This window comes from Ammospiza nelsoni, chromosome 1, assembly GCF_027579445.1.
Source record: "Ammospiza nelsoni isolate bAmmNel1 chromosome 1, bAmmNel1.pri, whole genome shotgun sequence".
NCBI lineage: Eukaryota > Metazoa > Chordata > Aves > Passeriformes > Passerellidae > Ammospiza > Ammospiza nelsoni.
Window position 1 is genome coordinate 29,630,453 of NC_080633.1, and position 24,626 is coordinate 29,655,078.

Sequence of the window (24,626 nt, forward strand, 5' to 3'; positions counted from 1 at the left end):
GAAGCAGGGTTGTCACAGACATCTCTTCCGCTATTGTTCATTACAGTAATTTAAATTCTAGGTAATCTTGCTAACATCACATGATTATTTTCTTAATAAATAAACAACAAGAATTTATATAGAAGACATTAAGAAAAAGATCTAAGAAATAGTACTCCTTCATGATTTTCAGAAGAAAATTTCCCTGGAATGTAGCACTTTAACTAATTTAATGTCATGCACTTAAGACAGTTATGAACAAGAGACTAAGTCCATGTTCAGTTACATAAGCACAAATCCACTTTACCCAAATTAATGGAGTTACATGGGATTTCCAAGGGTGAGCACACTCTCTTGACTTTGAGTCATTTGCTCACAGGCTGGATAGAAAGATTGCCAAAGGACTGTGGGTTTCCTTCACCACCCATATTATACCTCACTGGAGAATACATATAATTATATAATTATTTGTATGTATTTATATATGTAAATACATTTAATATCACTTTTGAACTCTAACTCTGGAAATTAAATGTTGAAGTTATTAATTTTGAAGAATACACAACCAGACAAACTACAATCTGATTAAAAAAACCCAAAACAGTCAAAAGAGAACATGAGGGCTCAACTTAGGAAATCAGCAGTTACCCTGGGTGCAGACCTAAACCCTAAATATTGTTACATTTCTGAATGCATTTGGAAATATAATTTTTTAAATCTGTACATAAATACTGAATATGTACACAGCTCATGATTTCAAATTAATTTTATCTGAAATAATGCTATGTAACATACTGTTCTTACCTACAAGGGTACTGATATGACATGAATGAACAGAGACAAATAAATCATATGCATGTCCAAAGCAAATTTTAATGATTACTTCTGTCCCTGCTCCTTTTAGCTAGACAGACATATTCTGAAATAGCTGAATTATACTCTGCTTTTTTTCTGTATTCATGTATGAATAACTGAATGAAAATTCTCCATTCTACTACAAAAGGTTATGAAAATATAAATGCAGGATTATATAATTAGCCTTCTTTAACTTTTGTTGCTATTTTCATGTTTGCTGTACAACATTAGTGAACATATTTTAAACCTTATGATTATCAGATTCTTCTGTTTCATCTTCTGTGCCTTCAGTGTCAAATATCTTTTTAAAAATTATGTTTTTCTTTGAAGGAAAATAAATGCTATGCTTTAACTTTTACTAAAACTTGTTGATATTAACTTGTTTGTCAAATCTTGTGCAACTTACCCAGGAGGTGTATTTCTGCAGTACAGATTGTCTCAAGGCTGTGAATAAGTTGTAATCTTCTGAACTATGGTGTACTTGGTGTGCAGCCCACAGTATATTAACCTCTGCAAAACACAAAATTTCTAATGAGGTTTGTGCCAGAGAAGAAACATTTGTTTTGCAAGGCCCTTTTTTCTTAAGCTAGAAGCAACTAATCCTCCAATTTACACTTTGCTATTTTACATTAACATAAAATAATAAAACCTAATGCTCAAAGCTGAGTTTGTGTAGGCAGGGTTACATGTCTGTCAGTGTAAATTTCATGCTGAAGTAAGGAGAGGCTGTAGCAGGAATTGAAATCATTGCTGGAAGAGCAGAAGGATGTGTGAGATGAGAATTAAGCAGCCAGAAAGCCTCATCCGACTTCTGGTAACATGAGTCAGTTGGAGCTCTGTATGGGATTGAGAGGGACAAATACTGAGGACGCTCTCATGCTTGAACTTGATATATTTAAAGACTAGAAGGGCACACAAAGTGTTCCAAAAATTGTATGTATCAAATTTAAACAACTTAACTGGTGCCAGCTTTTATGCTTACATTTTTCTGGAATGTGTGAATCTTCAACCCACTTGTGCCACAAACCACAAAACACAGGCACTGCCTGCCCACTAGTGACAAATGGAAAAAACAAACTGATGCTTGCTGGGAAGCCTTGACACAGCCAAAGAAGAGCAGTGTCTCTATTGTTACAGTTAAAAAAAAATGCTGGAATATGGGCAAAATCAGTGTCAGCCACGTCCTTCAAAGGCATGATACCTCTAATGCACGGAAATGAAGAACACTTCAAAATCCTGATTATATTTCAAGGCATTTTCTCACACAAGTGCAGACCGGGGTAGCCTGTCTGCACTGTATCTGGCCAGTGTGAAGTGGGATATTAAAGTAGAAATAGTCATGGCCATCAGCTATAAGGATTACCTTAATTACAGAAAAAATGAAAAAGCATGCAGTCAATGGAGCCCAAATAATGCCTATTTATCATAATTCTTAATTTAAGGTCTCATGTACTTCAAGGGATGAAGTATTACACAAAAGCCTCAGCCGATTACAGAAATTAAAAGCTGAGTGGCTGTCTGCCAGCTGCACACCCCCATCGCCACTGACCTGGTTTCACCAGAGCCATTAGAGAAGTGCCTCTGGCAGACATTAGAATCACATTCAGAAAACTATTTTATAATGGCTGTCTAAAGTCCTGTAATTGTTTGCAACCAAGTTTACATCAAATAGTTTAGGTCTGGTGATTAACACATACTTCTAGTGTAAAGTAAGTAAAAAAAAATCCTCTTAATGAATCTGAACGTACCTTTACCATTTAGGGGACTCTTATAACAGGAGGTAACAGTCTTGCATGCTAGCAACTAGGAGTTTTAAATCTAATTTTGACAATTCAATAATTAATATCACAAAATAATTTTAAAATTATCTCTAGGGCCTTAAAAATACTTAAAATTGCTGAAACAAATGTGTAATTTCAACTATCAACACTTGACACTGAGTCTAAGAATTCTTTCTTCTTTAAATGCATTTGTTCCTGAAGGAACAAGTGTTCACTATATCAATAATTAGTGATGTCTCTCAAAAAAAAAAAAAAAAAAAACCACAAAAACAAAAACAAAAAACCAACCAACCTCATCTCAATGCAACTCTGCCTAACAAACAAACCAGGAAATTAATTATTCAGGTGAGCTTCAGTATTCAATAATAATTTGTGTTTGAAATGTTTCTCAAGACCTCGACAGAGGCTAAATGAGTGAAAAAAGCATCTGAAAAGGTGGAGGTTAAAGACCTGTCTCCTTAGTTGTTTTAAAAGCATTTACTTCCTATCACAAACTGTGTGTAACACAAGCCTCCACTCAATGAAGTACAGCTGTGCAAACAGGGTACAGTAACTGGATCTTTCTTCTTTCCCTCAGTCATTTTTCAGAATTATGAAAAGTTCAAGGAAGGGAATCTATGATGATTTTTACAGTCTACTTTCATTGTAGTTAAGGTCAAATGGTTTTCAAAACGAATTACTAAAAAGGCGTTTTATTAGGATTCATTTTTCAGTTAAACTGCCCCTTACACTAACAAGTATATGGAATAAGGTAACCAAATATTGGTAAAATGTCAGTTATTCAGATGTGCAAGCCAGCTTAAATGATCTATCATTCAAAAATGCACCACAGTAATATTGGGGAGACAAACAAACAATTCTTCCACAAGTAATTTAACTGCTACAGCTATTTCTGAGTTCTTTTATAGGTCAGTAAATTAAATCCTACTACTTAATCCTATTGTTGATGACACCAATGGCACAGACTACATTAAATTCCTTTGAGAAACAGGCAGACTCAATTGGAAAAAAAATGTATTAACATTAATATGAAGAAACTGATCATCAAGAACTTATTTGAAGTAGAAGAATAATATGAATGGGTGAAATAGATCACCCCAAAACTCATTTTGTAACCATTAGTATATTAAAAATATTACAACCATAATGCCAAAAAGACATCTCTCAAATCTAAGAAACAGACCGAGCATTCTTCGTGGAATAAAGCTGACTGCTCACCAACTGCCCGCAAGAGAAATGAAATGGCATGTCTCTACAGAAGACTTGTGGTTTCACTTTTTCATTTCTAATGATGATAACTTAAAAGAAAATGAAAAAATTATTTGAATGGGGATAAAACTATAAAAGACTCTTTCACACAGACTTTCTCTTATGTATTATTACATAATGATCAATAAAGAAAGCAAGGTTGAGCCAATACCAACACAGATTAAAAAAAAAATCATGCAGAAAACAGGAAGTGTTACTGCATTTTATAAAATTATCAAATCCTACTGTGAAGCCACAGGAAAAAAGCAGGCAATGGAATTGGAGAAGCCACTGAGACAGTGTTCTAATGGAATTTTTGATGTTTCATAATTCAAATGTGATTGTTAAATACAATTTTAAAAATAGATAGCTTCAATACACTATACACAAACCCCCTATCTTTGATTGAGGAGACTGAACCTCATGGAATCATAGGGTAATTCAGGTGGGACAGAACCACCAAAGGTCTCTAGTCCAACCTCCTGCTCACAGCAGGACCAGCTTTAAGTTCCTGAGACTCACTTGGGTCTCAGAAGACCTCTACATCTGCTGCTATTATGAAGAACTACCTGTCAGTGAAGATAAAGGTAGCATTTCCTTTTCATGTAGTTGTGAGGAAAGTTATACAAGTTAAAACCCAGGACAGCAAGGGCCTCCTTTCCTGTTGTGGCTTTCCCCAGTTTCCTGTGAATGGATGGAGACATGATGAGATATTCTCATCTGGGGAACAACAGGGCAACTGCAATTTTGGTACTGGAGTACCAAAAATTGGTACTTGAATTAACTGGTACTTAAGTTGTTGAATTTATTACTATTATTATTACTACTATTATTACCGACATCTACTGAATCAATTAATATTTCCATCCATCACAAAATTTAAAGAATCAGCATGTAATCCCAACAGAGAATAAATGATGCCATGTAGCTAGGTGACAAAGGAAAATTGCTGCTACACAGAAACTGCTGAATGAAGGACAGGTTATGATTTGGCCCTCAGTTTTCATTCTAGACCTTTAAGCGTCCTTGACACCATCTCAGAATGACGCCTGCTAAAATCAGTGGGCTCCAAGCAGCTGAGAGATTTGTATCCTAAAATTTATTCCAAAAGAAAATGAAGATTTCTCATTTTAGCATTAGTTCAATGTACAAATTCTGTTATTAGAAGAAAAAAAAATCAGAGGCTGAGGGAACCAGCATGGAGAAGCACAGGCTTTGAAGGAACTTACTAGTAGCCTTGTAACAGCAATGAAGCACTGGCTAACAAGAAGCTGAAGCCAGGCTTTTTTCAGCAGTCCCATTTATCCTCTTTTCTGGATTTTCCAAAATGAAGAAAGATTATTCATGTTATCATTCTTTTGTTATTCTCCATTCCTTCATCCTCCTAATTAATTCATAAAATGTAATGTTTCACACACTTTCAAAATCATATTGGTAAGGTGACCAATGATTTGACTTAGGCCTAACTTTTTAATTTAAAAATAATATTTCATTACTAATCAAATTCCATTCTATGAAACCCTAAGACAGATCCAATGTCTGGGCCATATTTTATTACTTCTGAAGTATTTTTTTTAGTAGTAGGAAACATTCATTGTGCACATAAGATTCCTCTTGAAGAACACATAATACAGTTAATGCCAGTAATTTTAAGTAATTTTCATAACTCAACACATTTTGGTTAAGAACAGAAGAAAACATGTATGCCAATAAAAACCTATAGTAATTTTAAGGAGTGATTTCAATGGAAACAGCCATTTTATGACATCCTCAGAATCAGTGAAATGGTAAAGATTTGATGCCTCTTTTTTATAAAAGATTAGAAATTAACTTTTAATTAAAATATGCATACAAGCTTTAGAAGACCTGGATCTTAAGTAATATGGAAAAAAATACAGCTGATGAGTCACTTAAAGTTTGTTTTCTCTCATAGTTAACACTGACTGTAGCTAGGAGAACAGGTGAAAGTTTCCCTTCAGCACCTACTTAAATTTAAACAGAGCCTTCAGTTTTGCTATGCTAGCCATCTTTTAGAAGATGCCATGGCCCCAACTGACCCCAGTATGGAATCTGCTGTTCCTAAACCCACAGGGCTTCAGAGGTAGATACTCTGTGCTGTGTTCACCTACAAGCAATCACAAAGGGATCCTCTCCTGGATCTACTTCTCTCTAGTCAGAATTAGTAGAAAGCCCAGGATGACTGAGGAAAGAAAAACGGCCTGAAAGGTAGAAATGTCAGTCACCTCCTTTCTATGCATTTCAATCCTACCTAAAAAGATAAAAGACAGGAAAATACATAGCATTTAAATAATTTATTTGCTAAACTATTGCATTTTCTGATTCCCAAAAACCCTCAACTGTTTGATTACTCACTACCTTAGTGCCTTCTCCTAATTGATGTGTTCATAGAACCATAGAATCATAGAATATGCTGAGTCGGAAGGGACCTACAAGGATTATCGAGTCCAACTCCTGGCCCAGCACAGGACAGTGCCAAGAAATCACTCCATATGTCTGAGAGCATTGCTGAAACACTTCTTGAACTCTGTCAGGCTTGGTGCTCTGACCACTTTCCTAGGGAGCCTGTTCCACTGCCTGGCCACCCTCTGGGAGAAGAACCTTTTCCTGATATCTAACCTAAACCTTCCCTGATGCCTCATGACTGCTCACCAAAAAGAGGAGATTGGTGTCTGCTTCTCCACTTCCCCTCACAGGAAGTTGTAACTGCAGTGAGGTCTCCTCTCAGTCACCTCTTCCCCAGGCTGAACAGACCAAGTGCCCTCAGCTGCTCCTCACAAGGCTTCCCCTCAAGGTCCTTCACCGTCTTTGTTGCCCTCCTTTGGGCACTCTCTAACAGTTCAATGTCTTTTTTATACTGTGGCACCCAAAACTGCCCCCAGCACTCGAGGTGAGGCTGTCCCAGCTCAGAGCAGAGCAGGACAATCCCCTCCCTTGCCCAGCTGGCCATGCTGTCCCTGATGCCCCTCAGGACAGGGTTGGCCCTCCTGGCTGCCAGGGCACTGCTGGCTCGTGTTCAACCTGACATCAACCACGACCCCCAGGTCCCTTTCCTGGCACTGCCCTCCAGGTTCTCATTTCCCAGTCTGTCTGTACCTCCAGGGCTGTTCTGGTCCAGGTATAGAATTCACTACTTGTCTTTGTTAAACTTCCTGTAGCTGATGATCATCCAGACCTTTAATTTGGCAAGATACCGCTGCAGGGCCTCTGCCTTGAAGGGAGCCAACAGCTCTTCCCAATTCAGTGTACTATTGCTGCTTTTTAAGAAATTGAATAAATCCCTTCTCATGCAGAGCTTTTTCACAGAATCTTATTCCCTCTCTGATTCTACACTTGCAATGCACAAGCAACCCCTGCAATACAGTACCACTTAAATTTTGTTACTGGAAAGGACAATTACTGGATTTATTTTAATGAAAGTTGCCAAAAAGCCTGTATTGTGGGACCTATTTGGGATCCACCTCACATAAAACCAGAATCTAACAGATTAGCTATCATCTCCACAACAGAAGAAGATATGAACTGCAGTGGAACTCTTCTGTTCAGTCTGTTATGGTGTAGCCCCTATTTTGTGACTCTTCTGAGCCAATTTTGCTTTATGTTTTTTTGTTTTAGTATTCTTCAGGCAGAGTTGCAGGATAACTGATTTTGCCAAAAAGCTCTGCTTCCTGCTTATTAGAAATATAATTCTTATAGGAAAAATTCTTTCCTCGGTTACGTTAGTGTTAGCACAGAGCTGTGCGGGTTTAATGAGAACAGAACTGGATCCAAGGAATTTATCTGGAAGGCTCTGTTATATACCACACACAAGGAAGCATGTATACAGGGAAATGTACACTTTTTTTTGTTTGTTTTAGTGTTTTTTGTTTTGTTTTGGTTTTTTTTGGTTTTTTTTTTGTTTGTTTGTTTTTTTTAATAAGACACATTTTTCTTAAATTGTGGCCCTGGCTACAGTGAGTTTCAGCAGTTTTTATTCTCAAGATTATCACATTTGTAAACAGACCCAAGCTCAAGTGGTGAACTAGATTTGATTTACTATAGACCTTCAAACAATTTTCTTAACCTTTCTCTTTTTCTTATTTTTCTTGAGAAGCACCTATCTGTGCATGTTTCTGACCCAGAGCAGTTCTCAGCCTTTAGAAAGTAGGAGTTCCACCACTGTTTAAAATGTCAGCCATTGCTCATGAAGTTGGTGTGTCAGAACAAGGGGGAACAACTCAAAAGCATTTTTTCAGCCTCAGTATTACCTAGTCCTCCTTGGTCATTTTGCAATGAAATGCACGTTGTTCTATCCAGGTAATGCCAGGACAGGCAATCATACAGCCTGTCACAAAGCCAGTATCAAAAGAACATTATGTTACCAAGAAACACCCTGTGGTCTGTACAATCAGAATTCAACAGTTTAATTAGTAAATTTCACTTGGTGTTCAGCATCTGATCCTTCTGGGATGTGAGATGTGTTCTTTCTGAGCTTTAGTCAGGATTATCTGTTTTTCAGCCTTCTTCTTATGTTACTCTATGTGGTCAGCAAAGTATTTAGTGAGTGGGCTAACTTGTAATCAAGTAATACATGGTATATACTCCCATGGTTTGTAAGCCAAAAATTCAAGCAACCTTCCACAAAACCTGCCTCCAGAATGTATGCAGAAGCCAAAACCTCCTGCTTGATCTGCTGCCATACCAGTTGAAAACACAAATTTGCTCCCACACAAAAAAGTCCACAATAAGATCTGCAAAACTTAAGATGCAGAACGGTCTGGGGAAACGTGGGAAGAATCAAGATAAGCCAAAGTATTACACATGCTACCCAGAATAAACAACAGGCCAGATCCTATCCCCTTCTAGCAAGAATCCAGGGGACTGTGAATTATACCCAGATACGCTTCTGAATCTGTAAAATATTTAAAAGATCATGTGGTTAGGAAAGCAGAGGCTCACCATGTCAAAAATAATGGTCCTCTCAACCCATACACGCCTCATGTTATTTCCTGGCATCCTCATAAGCATGGGACATCAACGGGAAGGCTAGAAAAAGCCACAGCACACCCAAAGAATCAGTCTCTTGAAACAAGTAGGAGCAGTTCTCTTGGAAACTCAGCTACACGAGTCAAACTTCTTGCAGCATTGTTATATCCATGGAAATCAGAGTAAAAATCTCAGTTATTACATTAGGACAGTGTTAACTCAAGGCCCATGAGCTTTTCATACAGTTTCAAGGAACTGAACAGTCTGTTTCTACATACACCATGAAAAGCTACAAAGGAATAAAGGCTATCAGGTAAGATTCAGAAATAAGTAACAGTGACTCAATATCAGACTTCACTCATAATTCTAACAGAAAATGAACGCGCATTCCTTTGTGTGAAAATATACTGAGAAGATAAAGGATTCAAAGCAATTTTAGCACGCAATTGTTGGATTTGGACATTTCCACACAGACAAATAGGAAACATTAAAAAAATTAAGAAAAATACAATAGGGATTATGTCTTAGTACTGTCTATATAAGTTTACTCTGAAAATAGTGGAACATTTGCCAAGTCTTTCAGTCCACAGTAGGTCTCACAAAAATTCTGCTACAACAACTTGCCTGACCAGCCTGTTCCTCACACCTTCCTGAAGCCAATTTTCAAGTGCCCTTGTTGTCTGGAGCAGCTCTGTGGCTGGTCAAAGCTTTGTTTCCCTGAGCTCTGGACAATCCTCTGTAAAGACAGGAGTCTCTACACCATCAGGAACCATGATGGCAGTAGCTGTTGCACTTTCACTTGTCTCTTTCACATGTGTATAAAGCTTGATTCAGGTATTCTGTCTTTCAGTTGTTAAGGACTTCATAACAGATTCTTTAACGTGTAAAAGTGTTAAAACAGCTCTGATTTGTTTTAAAAAAAAAAAGAAAAAAATGGTGCCATGGCACTTTCAAGGATAACCAGATTATAGCATAAAATCCTCTTTGAGAACCCAGTTCCAAGCCCTATCAAGCATTTTCCACAAATACTGGCCTCAATTTTTTACAAATACCCTTTATTCAGTGAAGGTTTCTCCTGGTTATAACAAGGTTTATCCACCTTACACCTCGCAGCCTCCTGACTGAGTGACACAACATATTTTAACTTCTGCAATTCATTGATGCAGAAACTTTTTGTAGCACTTTGTTTTCTGCTCCTTTTTTACTACAAAGAGGAGAATATGGCTCATGAATTTCACAACCCTAAATCATCGTGTTGTGAAATTACACTTATGCATTAAAATAAAACCTGTAACAAATTTCTGTGTAAAGAAGATCCCCAGCAGCTGTTTCAAAATGACTTCTATAAGTCTGTGCCACTTTATACAAGCTGCAGACTTGACTTAAGCTTCCCCCAGTATGGGCAATGACAGCCCTGGCAGTCTTTAATTCTGAGCACTTGCCAACCTGTGTAACTTAGTGTTACTGAATACTGAGGTCAAACTGTGGCATGAACGTGTGAAGTGCATTAGCTGTAACAGAATTAGCACTGTATTCATTAGCCTGATGATAAAAAAAGAACTGAGACTAAATTAAATAAAACTTTAAAAGGAAAAAGAGAAATTACTTTAAAAAATCTAAAACTCTAAAACTCAAGTTTTACTTCAAGTCTTTCAATTTATTTTTTTTCTTTCCCCAAAAGAGTCTCAGCCACTGAAATGTCAGCTTATGCAATTTGAGAACATATTCATCTTGGAGGATCTTAGAAGGAAATTGCTGAAATGAAATGGGGAAAAAAAAGAGATAATTCTCCTTTTGTTTTTTAGTGTGGGGGTTTAGTTTGAGAGTTCTCCTCCGGTATTCTGGGCTGTCTTTACAAAAGATTGATGTCTGGTGTCACTGTTAGGAAGTGCAAACTGTTCAGCTTCATTGCAATCTATGTCCTCATCCTCTTGCTCTGCAGGATACCACATACTTTGGCAGGCAATATTCAGAAGGGAAGCACTTTAATGGCAAGAATGGATACCAGTGAAACCTTTTCCCACAACGTTCAAAACTCTGAATGTGTATACATTAAAGCAACATAAAGCTGGAGGATATTAGGAAGAAAACAATAACTGATAGTAACTGAGACACATTAAACTTACTTTTTTTGCCCCTCAGAACAATATATTCAAAAAAATGATAGGGAAATACACACTCAAGGGTGAAAAAAAGAAAAAAAAAGGAAGAACTGGAATGATTTCAAGTCTTCCAACCTAAAAGCATAAACATAAACATACTTTTTCAAAGGAAATATCCATGGCCCCTTCATGTATCCTTTACCTTTTAGGCTGAATTCCTGCATTCATTTATTTGGTTGGTCATTTTTTCAAACTAGATACAGTAAGAATTAACTGGTAAGTCAATTTATTTTGGTATAAAAAAAGGAATTGGCTCTCCACTTTTCTCTTCCAATTTCTTCCAAAGTGTTTTAAATTTCTTATTCAGCTAAGCTCCTGAATGACAGATGTGTGGAAATGCAGACTAGATTTACAGATTTACAGACATATTGGGAAAGCCTTGTGCTTATTAAGCAGTGGCAATTCCATTGTATTTGGAACTTCATCCACTTCATTTATAGCATATGTGATGTGTGCTAAGAGACTTGTCCTTCCACAAACTACATTTGGACCAGTGTTGTCAGTACTTATTTTATGCTCCCTTTCCTCAGAGCATATAGTTGACCACAGATCCTCTGTATCCATCAAGCAATTACCTATGGCTGCATCTGTAATGGATGCTCTGGACACTATTAAGCATGCTAAGACTTAAATAGCCTTTTTCATTTATCATTCTAACAAGAAGGACATGGAATCCATTGAAATAGATTAGATAAAGAGAGCAGAACACAGTTAATAGTCAAAGCAGGCTGCCTCAATTTAAATGTGAAGAAGAAAGGTACAAATTTGCCTCCATACTCCATCAAGCTGGGATCTGCTTGGTAGAGTGCACTCCTAAGTGTGTCAGCTGGGATTATCAAGAGGATGCCTCTAGCACCAGAATGCTATCTTCAAGGTTTTATCTCCCATCACTCCCTGTCCTGTCTCTTCAGCAGGGAGCAGACATGAGCCTAAATTAGGACTATACAAAAAGGTCTTAACATTGGAGCCATCCACAGGGATACAGGCACTGGCAACATTCTCACATTTAACCAAAAGGCATGAAACAGTCTTTAAGAAAGCCTTTTACTGAGTGCCCCTTGCTACTTGTGCTAACTCTTGAACCCCAAATATCAGGAGTATCAGTATACAAATATCAGTCAGAAGAGTAACTTTCTATTACATTTACTCTTTCCCCAAAATATTGATAAATGATTACTAGCAGGAGACAGGTGAAACTATGTGCCGTAGAGTTTCATGTGTGGGGTTCATTTCAACGTGTGCTGTAAGTTCTGATAATAAGTTTGGAGAGCTGAAGGTGCTCCTGCACTACCAGCAAGCACTGAAACAGATTGCAGGTCTGGGAGTGCAAAACAATGGCTGGCAACACCAAGCACTAACAGATGAAGCCGGAGGTGCGGGGGAGCAGGAATACCAACAGACTCCTCTGATGCTAATTCAGACTGATTTGTCAAAGAGCAGCTCTAGCACTTGACCTGTAAAGGCACTACTCCTACATGCTCACTGGGTTTGGCAGCCACATGTCTCCTGAATGATGTTGCATTTTCTGACTTTGAAGACCAATAGCTAGCTAGTGGCTGGATAATTAGTACCAGAGCTAACAGAAATAAAAGGATTTCAGAGAGAGAAAATAGCAAGTATGGAAAAAAAAGATTTTTAGCTGATTAATTATGACATTTGTACACTGTAAATTCATTCATTTTTTATCCTTTATCTTTTTGCTCTAAGCTACAGAACAAGCTCAATGCAGGATGCAACTATTGTACTTTGTACTTTCCAATCACACAAAAGTCAGCACTAAAGCTATGAAGTGCAGGATACTAGACGGCAGGCTTACCTCAACCACTGAAGTTGTATATAGGAAACAGATCTGCCTAAGAAAAATAGGCTCCTCTACTCTATACAGTGTGATTATTATCTGGCAAGGGTAGTGTATTTCATTTTCAATATAAAAACAGAAGGGTTTTTTTGCTGCTTTGAGATCTCTGCTTAAAATCCTTTGTTAGACAAAAGAACTGACCCAAAACGAGTGTGCTGTCGAGCCAAACTCAACTCTAGTCTACCAAAAAAGTCCTATTACTCCACAGCCAATCTCCACCTACTATTAGCAGGGGAGGAGAGGGAAACGGAGAATCTTTATCTGAAAAGTGTTGATTTTTTTATGGAAAACATACTTGTAAGTACAAAGTTTTACAGTGTGTTAAGACATACTGAACAGTATGCATTTATGTATAATTTCATAGGATATTTTATATGCACTCCAGTATCCATTATCTCTATATCCAGCATGGGAGCTTTCAAACCTTTTAAGTTAAAGGACTACCCTGTGTTCATCTCACCACAAAATTAGTATTTGATGGAAGATCCCAGCAATTTTTTTTTCAAATTCCCAGCCAAGAGACCCTCAGTGACAGCAAAACAATGGCCAGAGGGAAGCAGAGCACAGCTCTGCCAGTCCAGGCTAAGAATATTCTTTAGCCAAAACTCCAGAGGTATTGCTAGGAGCTTACACTAGGGAATCAGGACATAGATAATCAAATCAGTAAAACTGGCAGGTTCTAATATCACAACATCTAAGACAGTGGCTATAGCACAGGAACCTTCTTTATTTCACCTCCAGGCAGAAAAAAGCGGGGGAAAAGAAGAATTTAAGAAAAAAGGCAGTAGGGGGGCATTGTAGAAACACAAGCAAACCTAACTTAGAGACAGCTGCTGAAATACATCAAAACAGTAAATTCACATATGCTTATAAGGAGCTTGAAGGATATAAAAATAGACATGATCTTTCAGAAACAGGTAACAACTTTAAGTGATTGTTTAAATAATTTTAATCCCACTTCAGTAATGTTCCAAATTATTTAATCAATGCCATAGATTAGAAACATGTCTGATAAAGCAGGTAGCAATTGAAAGACATGGTCAGAATAAAATATTTTTTTGTTCATCAGTTTATACCAAGAAAATTTTAATTCACAGTCCTTTTGTTTACTTCTTCTGCTACTAGCCAAAAAAGATCTGTAGTTTAAGAGTACTAAATACTCTTCTTATTCCCCCACCAACACTGCTAGAAAGACAGTATTGTCTTGATAAAATTTGGCTCTAATAATAATAAATGTTTTGGCATAACATCAGTACAGATTATAAATAGTATAGGTGTCTGTTTCCAAATCTAAAAGCAAAACAAACATCTGCATTTTGCAACTGGCTAGGGCAATCACATCACCACATAGATGTTAAGCTAATTCTATTACAATAGGCTTCTAATCATCTACATACTTCCTCTGAAATTAGATTCAAACCCTTAGATCAGGAGCACTTCTTTCTGTGCATTTACTGAGCTTATAGAACCTAACAGCTCTGATCTCTTCCGAGACTCTGTGGATCTTCTGTGCCATAAGACGACATAAGGTCTGAATATTAAAAGTTATAAGGAAAGATTTATAAAGGTGTACAAGAGACAGATACATTTGTTTCTGGAATTAGATAGGGCTGGTGAAGTAGAGCTCAGTGGAAAAGCAGGTGGTTGAGATTATGATCAACCAGGCAAACAAACTCAGGCAAGCTGGACCAGATGGCCTTTTTTCTGTTACTAATATTACTTATGTTCCTATTCAGCTGTAAGAAATTACAAATAGTTTACCTGTTCAGATTTTTCTGACTCAAATTACATAAGATCAATGCTCTCACTTCATTGTCACATTAAAACTTATCATGACACTGTCTGTAATTCTACTTAATAATTTACAATGCTGCCAACGCAGAGGAGAAACCAGTAGGTGTAATGAAGAAGTTTTGCCTTTAAAAACACCAATTACATAGCAAACCATATAAAAAAAGGAAAGAAAAAACCCCAACAAAATCGCCAAAAACTTAATCTAGAGGATTAAGTGCTGCTAGATACAAACAAAATCTGAAGTCAAACCATATTTCCTGCATTAAAAGATGAAATTTGGAAGGAAAATTAATGGGCGTGACTAACCTGTAGTCACAGAGATTGCATGACCCATTAATTTACAACTTCACCAACCATGTCTAAATCTCTCCTTCATCTAACATGTGACACAGTTCAGAGGCAATAAATTTAAAATCAGAATGGTATTTCACAGGTGCACAGAAAAAAGTAACATCTCTAAGATTCCAATTTGCATTCATTTATTTCAAAACTATACAAGCAATTTTTGCATGTGAACTTTTTGAACTTTGAACTAATATGACTGTGGCTTTTCTGTGACAGCAGATCTGGATTACTGTTAGCAAAGCAAACTTTACTAGTTGTGGGGTATACTCTGATGCTATAAAGATCCCAATAATCTAGTGAAAAAGTTAACTGAGTGAAAAGACTTACAGTATTATGACCAGCCTTCAGAGAAATCCACTATTTTCCAAAATAACACTCTCCACTGTAATTTGATATCACACGTTATAATACAAAGCAAGCTGCGCCTATCATACACTTTAGAAATCATTCTGCATTTATGTCTATTTACATTTTAAATATCATCTTGGTCAATTAAAGTCTAAGCTCTTCAAGCACTCCAGGTGCAGGCACATTGAGGCCACATGAAGAACTGCTAAGTACCAGTTTACATCTATCAAGAGTCTTAGAAGACACCACAAAAATGTATAAACTATCTATACCTACTCTTCACATGTTTCTATTAAAGCATGCATAGAATGTGGTTCATCCCACAGCCACTGATATTCATAGTTATTGATTGCTGCTTAATTTCTTCATAATTATTTCAGAGGAATGCTGGAGGAAGAATTTGAAACTCAAAATATGCTGTGGCTCCCAGTGCAGATCATATTTTAGGGACAGCTTTAACAACTCCACAAATTTTCTTGATCCTGGCTCTGCAGACATGCAAACATTTTAATTGACACATGGTATGGAGTTTTGGCTGGTTTGTTTACCATTTATAGTGAAAAACAGAACACAGCACACTTCTTCTAGATATACTGAGCTGGCCTGTGAGTAGAATGATAGGTGAAGTGAGCAGAGCTAAAATCAGTGACAATAAGGAGACTTTGCCAGCAGCACAGGAAAAAAACCCTTGACTAGTATTATTAGAATCAGGACATGACTGTAAGTTTCTCAGAGTTGCATCTCTCCCTGAAATGTCACAACAGGCAGGCAATACATGGTTTTTGTCACATTTCAAAGTTTTTAGGTATCTGAATTCAAAGAATTTTCTTGTTCTATTTTATAAATGTATCCACTGTTGTGGTAAGGCAAAACTTCAGAGATTGGAAGCCTTCATCATATTCCAACATTCTCTCATTTTAAGGAAAGTCAGATGAGCAGTTGTATCTTAAGGGTGTCCTCACCTTGGGACTTCCCCACATATAAATGTGATTATTTGTGTATTCAAGTGTTTTCTTCAATCAGAATCACAGAGATTTAAAATGTCTTTGTTTTGCCCCATGTACAATATTAATAACCTTTGTCTAACTATCTGAACAACTGAAAGAACTCTGTTAATGCTATATATTCCAGTATTTTATGACAGTCTCATTAATTCAGAACAATAAAATAAGCATTAATGCAAAAAACTGCTGAAAGAACTTACTGTGCAGCCAAATAGAGAGATAGATAGTTGAGGGTCTCTCCTGAAGGCCATAGCCATAATCCTGTGCGATCATCCAGCTAAATATTGTGTTAGTGTACTGTATGTACAGATGTTTATACAGATTCTATTCTGCCTTTGCATAATTTAATGAAAATGTTTATTGTAGACTACTTACTCTCCCCTGTTTCCAATGCAGTGGAGAAGAGCAGAATGTTTGTACATCATCAGTCTGAGTATCAGCAGGACACTTAAAAACTGAATCACAAAAGCAAAGATAAAACCATCACACTCTATGCCAGCTACCACAGTCTCTTCTATGACTCTTTGATCATATTTTCAAGTGTATTGATATCCTAATTGACTCTTAGATCAAGAGATGAACATGAACAAAATCAGAAGCATAGAAAGCACATTTCCTCGAGAATTCTCCAAACCACTAAATAAATAGGATGGTTACAACCTCCTGTTCACATTTAATTCAACTCTCTTCGCTTCCAGTAGAGAAAACAAGTGAAAGACCTCACATTTTCAGGAGCCTAATCAGGGACAAAGATATGTTTAAAAAAAAAAAGAGAGTGATTTTGGTGTGAGCATTGGCACTTTTAAAAAGTATAAATATTTTTGAGCAGTCTCTTTTCATTAAAATTTCTTAAAAACTTTCATTTCAATACAGCTTAATAATAAAAAGTAATTATTGTTCCTGTAATGATTTTTTTTTATTAAAAACCACAAAATCAGAAAGTGATCTGATTTACTATTATATTGATTATTTCTGTATTTTGCCTTATTTTACTTCAGCAGCTTGGAGACAGTTTAAGTAGTCTTATCATAATTTGTTTTACCAAACTAGAGCAAACAAACAGCTTTTCAGTGAGGGCTTAATCCTGCAATGTGCTGAGGCCTCAGCAGTGTGTACATACTGTATACAGGCTGTCTTCTCTTGACCTGCAGTCCTAGACTTGAACAACAAGAGATAATAAAACCTGTGAGACAAAGAAAACTTGCTTGGACTATCAGTCCAGAAAATTTCACACCATTGATGTCCTATGCATATTAGGAGCTTATGTATAAATTGCCAACCTCATGACCTAAGAAGTATGCAGTTTATGACCTCATGCACCACTAAATCCACAGGTGCAGGGGTTTTCTTGCATCTTGAAGAATGAACCACAAATGGCAAACATTTGCACTACATTCTCAGATAAATCAGTATTATCACCAACTATAAATACCCAGAAGATTGTTCCTTGTCACTTTCAGAAACATGCCACATTAATTTTGTATTTCTGGATAGAAAAGATTTTGCAGATGGCAGAGTACTAGAAGAGTGGCTTTCCTCAGAACTTTTTGTTATAAGCCAAAATGCTGGAGGAAGTCTTGACAAAAAAAACTAGCCTAGTGACTAATCTTTGTTTGTACTTGAAAAGATTAAGAAGAGTATTATTGAGAAATATATCTGCTCTGTCCTGGAATTTCTGGCTTTTATTTCCTCTAAAACCCTTATCCAAAATCTATATAAATTAATCCTTTTGGTATTAACAACTGTTAATACCAAAAGGATTAACTTATACAGATTAGACATTGATGTCCAATGTTTTGATCTCTGGGTGTCAACCACGTTTTTGGACTGGCCAAATTACAGCTCCAAGGCCTGTGGAGCTCCAGCTTATACACTGCTGCTGATTTTCCCAGACATGGCTTTGCCCTACCTCAACAACATCCTCATGGGAAACTCTGGCTTAGCATTCACCCCTCTTATTCAATTGTGGCAATCAAAGCATGGTCAAAAAGCACTATCTTGTATTCATGACCATCTTTACTGATAAAGCCCTTGACAAAGAACAGGAATACTCCTTTGTGCCATAAGTATTCAATCTATCACTTCACACATCAAGATGGATTTGATGCTTCTTCAGCCCAGAAGATCAGTACACAATCACTTAAAATACAGGAGACAGGTGCTTATGTACAACACACAAGGAGATTGCAATTTTGACCTCTTAATACAATAGCTTATTTCAAGGTAAAATTATTCAAATGTTAAAATCAAGAAATCTGAGCAACAGGCACTTAAGATTTTGCATTCATAATCATCCCATACTTTGTGTACTTCTGTGTAAGAATGTAGCTACATATTACCTAATGACATTCCCCTGCAGTACAGTCACATGCTGCTTGCAGCAGAGGTGTGAAGACAGATCATACTCATAGTCAATTTTACTAGGCCAGTTTTCATCACAACTGAACTCTAAAACTTGAAGGGTGCATGTAGGGATTTGCCTGTGGCCACTACTCTGGATTAATGAATAAGCCCCAGAATACACCGCACGTATGATGAGATCTCCAGCTGCAACCCAGAATAACAATTTATCATAGACAAAATCTGCTGGGTTCTATTAGGAAATGGGTTTAGAAGTAAGGGAGTGAAGATGTCATAGGTCACAGCTAAGGGACAGCTGAGGAAGCCTGTTGTGATTAAGGCAGCCTTACATAGCTGCCATGAAAAATTTTCAGCTCAAAATGCAACATCTGTGCAACCAAATCTACCACAGTAATTGTGAAGACAATGGCCAAAACCCAAGGAAAATGATACTATATTCTCTCATAAAAAGTACTTCCCACAAATAGAATTTTATAGGACTTGACTGAATGAAATGTTGAGGTCATAAGAGAGAAGTTTCCAGGGGCAAGCAGAAGGGATAGGGAAAATTCTTTATAAATAAGCATCAGCTATGTATTTGCTATGTCTATCCTCAGTACTGCTGAATGAGCCGGGAAGAAAAGATGCTAGGGAACGTAATTTAAGAACAAAGAAATTATTAAAAGTAGAGAGCACTTATAAATTGATTAACCACATATATATATATATATATATATATATATATATATACACAAGCTATACTGGTGACAAGCTGATCAATCATGTTTGTCCATGGACAGCAGGAGTAAGTAAAAAAGCATATATTGTCTTGCTAACATGAATCACTCCAATAACAGTATTAGGATTATCCAGATTTACTATAAGTACTGAAGATACATAAATGCCCCCAATTTTTAATACTATATGTATAAATGGACAGAGTAAAGCATCATTTATCAATTTCAAAAAGTATTAATGCTTCTTCAATAAAAATGAAATTTCATCACAGACATGTTGTGACTCTTCTCTAGTTAGTAATTTTTAATTGAAATCTTCCCTTCTGTTAATTTCATATGAAAGATAATATAATGCAATGTATATCAAAATTAAAGTAAAAAAATCTTTTATTTCCTACAACATTCTTGAAGATTAGCAAGACAAGATGATTCAGAGATGTTCATAAAGGTAGCTTTATGAAACATTACTTGTGGATCAAGTATTTCCCATATCTCTGGATCTTATCCCTAGCAACAATTAAAAATATCTCTTTCCTTGACAGGATAGCGGATTAATAAATTGCATCAGCTCAAGGAAAGGACTGATGCACACCTGAGAAACAAAGCAGGCAGGGTGAGATGGCAGCTGGACTTAAAAGGGAAGTCAATGCCAGGGGGGAGAGTGTGAATGGAGGAGAATAGGAACAATGGTGTGGCAGAGAGCTCTAAGTGGGGCTTGATGTGGTTAGAAAAGTGAAGTAAGGACAAGAGACAGTCCCTCCCTTCCAGGAACTGAATGTAATCACCTGACTTCACACAGGTCAATATTGATGGCATAGAATCATAGAAACATTTAGGCTGTAAAAGACCTTTAAGACTGAAAGGTAAATGTGCATGCAAGCCAAGGCAGCACCAAAGGTTGCACAGGCAAGGAAAGGATCATGGTGGGCTCAGAAGGATCCTTTAATTAGGCTAATGACAAAGACCACAGCAAACAGAGCATTGTAATGGAAATCTGATTCACTTTGCAGGTATTCCTGACACAGAGCAAGAAGTGTTCCAATATTTATCCTTAAATAACTGAATCTCCTCTAACCTGAATACAACTTTCTGTTAAGTAATATTCTGCTCTGTTTTTCAATCAGCCTTAACATGATTAGAGACATCACTTTGCTACACTTACACAGGAGATTCAACAGCTGCTTTTATTGCTGCTTTCAAAGTGCCACTTCACAGCACTCTACTGAACCCAGGTTAGACTTTTAGATCAAATTGATGTCCACATTCTACTGATGTATTTAAAGATGGACAGAAAAAAAAAATGGGACTTTGTTTTCTGCCCTGCCCTTAGATTTTTTTTCTCAGAGACCACGACAGCAAAAGTGAGGAAACACAGTTGCTGCTACAATAATAATTTTTTAATAATAACAAAGGATGGTGAACATATGGCTATATTTCCAAATAAAATCCAGTAGCAGGTGTTGGGCTGTGGTTTATGGGTGTTTTTGTAATTTTAAAGCACAGCAAAGCTGTTGCTGCTGCAGAGAAGATAAGCATTTTTTTCTATGCAGAGGGCTTTTTCCAAAAACTTCTTCAAAGGAATTTTTCCTAAGTGAGGCAAAATTTTCCTTTCAAAATCTTCCACATCTTTAAATCATGAAAATTAGTTGGCATTACCTTATCGGTAGAAATTTGCAAACTTGAACCATAGCAGATAATAAAAGACTAAAATCCCACTAAAACTAAATTTAAAAAACATAATTAAAAATAAATAGATCAAATTTTTCAAGCTTTGATTTTTTATCCAGCATCACATGATAGTTCTCCAGACATTTTAATCAATCCTTGGAGACCAGTCCCTAATTTCCCAGCTGATTTCTACCAGCCAGGAAAGGACTGTCAAATATACAGATAGTACAAAATATTTTAGGATTTACATTCCTCTGGGTTTTTTACTTCCTGTTTATTGGGGCATACTGCAGAAGCATAATGAAGTGGTGAAGCTGATGTTTCAGCCCCCACACCACATGCTCACACTGACCTGAGAAAGCCAAGCCTCTGCAGGATTCAGATGTTTGACCCCTTTTCTGCAGTACAGTGGGAAGGTAAGCAAAACCCGTAATATTAATGGCTTTCAAACTCTTTGTCAGCACAAACCAGTTTCAGATTTCCAAAAGATAACAACCTGACTGAAAGTAGTGAAGTGGAAAGCTGATGAAAAGGGAAATGCCCTTATTTTACCATCTTGCTCATAGGTACCACAGATACATTTCGTGTCAGACTCTATACCTGGAATTCAAATTACTTGAAATTTGTATCATTCACAGATTCTTGTTCACATCCAATCATTTTAGACACCCATTCATGCATTGGCATCTCTTTTGGCCAAGTTTATTGTATAACCAATACTGTCCTTGTTAAATTGTTTAGCTGTCTCTGTGCAGTTTAACTGGGAAAGAAACCCACCACCAAAACCACATCAAGTACAACAATCAGTGAATTTGTATGAAATGAAACAAATCCAAAAACTGAGCTATTGAAAGAAAGTTGCAGAGAGGTTAATGTAATACATTGCATTTTTCTGGGAGGCTGCTATGCAATTCAACTTATTTTGAAAAAAGATACTGTGTCCTCCCCAAATAGAGTCATTTGATGTGAATATCTTTATGCTGAACTGATGGTTTGAACTTTAGATGATGAGCAAATTTCATTTGATATATTAATCATATGTGAAGCCATATTTTACAGCATTCTCTTACAGATTGGCAATGCAATCACATAGGCAGAATGGTCCAATCAGTCTTCACACTGATCTGACCAGTTTGGGAGAGGGAGGATTTAAGCTCTCAGGATAGCATGCTCCTGCTTGAGGGCTATTCCATGAATGATGCTTTCATTGCACACATCTGAAAGACTTGTGCTGAACATATTAGACATCAAGCTGCAGCAGTCAGGAATTTTCCACCTTCAAACTAATGTAAATTCATCAGTAGCTAATAAAAAGATTATTTTGCAGTTGTGCAGATCTCATCTGTAAAAATTTACTTATCTGTAAAAATTTATTTATCTTCAGAATTAGTAAGGTCATAAAGTTTTGCCTTGGTATCTCTCAAGAGTTCAAGATGGCTTGATATTGATCCACATCTTTTGCTTGATTGTATTTCTTTCTTATAATCAACATTTGTTATATTTATATAAGCAAACCTTTCAATTAATGCCTCCTCAGTTCCTATTATTTCATAATGCAGTAGGTCTTTGTGGGCTTATTGTCTTACCACTTCCTGAGAAATTTTTCTTTAGAGTTTACAGTGAAAATTTCCTACTGTTCTACAGTTCTTCAGCAAGCATTTTACTTGATCTGTGAGCCTGCAGTTCTTCCATTTCTTTGGTCCTGCAGGATGGAGTTTACCTTTGGCAAGAATTAAATATATACTTGGCAGTATCAGCCTTGAAAAAATGAAACTTAATGGTTATTAACTCACAGAATTTTTGTGTAATTTTTCCATCCATAACTTTGACCATGGTAAATGGAAACTGGATCAATTTGTTCTTTTTAATTATTTTTTTTTCAGAGACTGTAAGATTGTTGAATCAGGCTCAGGTCATCCTCTACTAGATGTTTATAAACTCTGACAGTTGTCTACTAAAATAGGTTAGAGAATACAAAAAGTGAATGTTCACATCTAGATTCACCATTTGATACACTCTTGCATAGCTGATGTGAAGATGAACTCACATTTAGACACTTGTAATGAACTACATTTTATCAATTCACACAAAAACTATAAACAGGATTTCAGACATATCAGGTTTGCAAATGTTTCCATAATTGTAAATAACTCTCCGCTGTCCAACTAGAAATTATGAAAGGAAAAAAATCATCTTTTAAATACATTTACTGAATTTAGTTATGTCAATGATCGACTAAACCTGTCACTTTTTATGCTGCTGACTTTAGCATACTTTGAAACATATAATAATTTTAGGTTAATTTTACTGTTTTGATTTTGGTCTTATTTTACTCCTTCCAAGTATTAGGACAGAAATTCATAATTATGTTCAATGGAAGATAAAATCAAAACCTCCAATCTAATACCCCTTCACTACAGTGTTCACTACATATGAGCTATGAACTATAAACTGAAAAAAATAATCATGTCTCAGCTGCAACATACAGATTTTTTTTTAAAGGAAGAAAAACTGGATACATGTGCAAGACAATGTGCAATACAGTCAGTCCTGATTACAAGCCAGCTGTGTGAGCTTGAGCTCTTCCTAACAGGGTCAACTTCCTGGGTTAGGCTAAAACTTAGCATGTCTTTTCTTTTTTCTCTCCTTAAAAAAAAAAAAAAAAAAAAAGATGTGGCTTCATGTAAAAAAAAGAAGTCCTTATCAGGGTCAACTTAATGCCTCTCTTCATCAAATACTAACTTTTTAACTTGCTCAACCATAATTCTTTTTATGGGTGAGTTTGCTAGTTACACATTCCAGATGTGAGGCAATAGGAAAATTGCAGTGCGGGGGTTGGCTTTGGGATCTGTGTGTCTGAAGCATTCTTTTCCCACTAGGAACTTTTCCCACATTTATAATAATGAAATTGTGAATAATGAAAACTAAGTTTTAAAAAAAGAAGTTCCTGAACACAAGTGCCAACATTTTCAAATTATAAACAAGAATAAAGTGTGTCTTCTTATGATTCATCCATTCATTTTGGAAATTGGCAACTGCAGGTCACACCATCTATTCCAAAATTCAGAGGGAAATGCTGGCTGATGACTTCTTTTATTAGAAATAATTTGAATCTTTGGAAATGCAGCCAGTAGGAATTTAGGATGCAATGGAGTTCAAAGTTTGCGTGGGTGTATGTTGTTGGGAAGTAAAGAACAGCAATCCAGGCTACTTTAACTTGCCATATACAATTTCCTTTCTCAGCATTCTATGTGTTGCCTAAAAAACTGGAAAAATTTACTTTTCACTTGCAAAATTGGCTGTAGCTGGAATTAATCAAGCAGCATTATCAAAATTTTAAGTTCTGTGTAGGAGAAAAATAGTGATGTTGTCCTGGTGTTGTCTTTCTTATCCTAAATCAGATGCCTCCAGCTCAGAAAAACTGTACATGTTATATGTATGCAGGTAACATGAATGTGTGTGTATAAATACACATAGAGACAGTGTAGATACACACAAAAATTACATCTATGTAACCCAGGGTT

General features: G+C 36.5%; 1 protein-coding gene across 2 annotated transcripts in view; it reads right to left on the reverse strand.

Moving 5' to 3' along the window:
- Positions 1-24,626, reverse strand: part of AGMO (alkylglycerol monooxygenase) — a 185,672-nt gene that overhangs the window by 108,696 nt on the left and 52,350 nt on the right. For both annotated transcript variants that reach the window (XM_059466938.1, XM_059466930.1), the window contains exon 4: positions 1,241-1,344. In XM_059466938.1, coding sequence (XP_059322921.1) covers positions 1,241-1,344 — 104 coding nt within the window. The remainder of the gene's footprint in view (positions 1-1,240; positions 1,345-24,626) is intronic.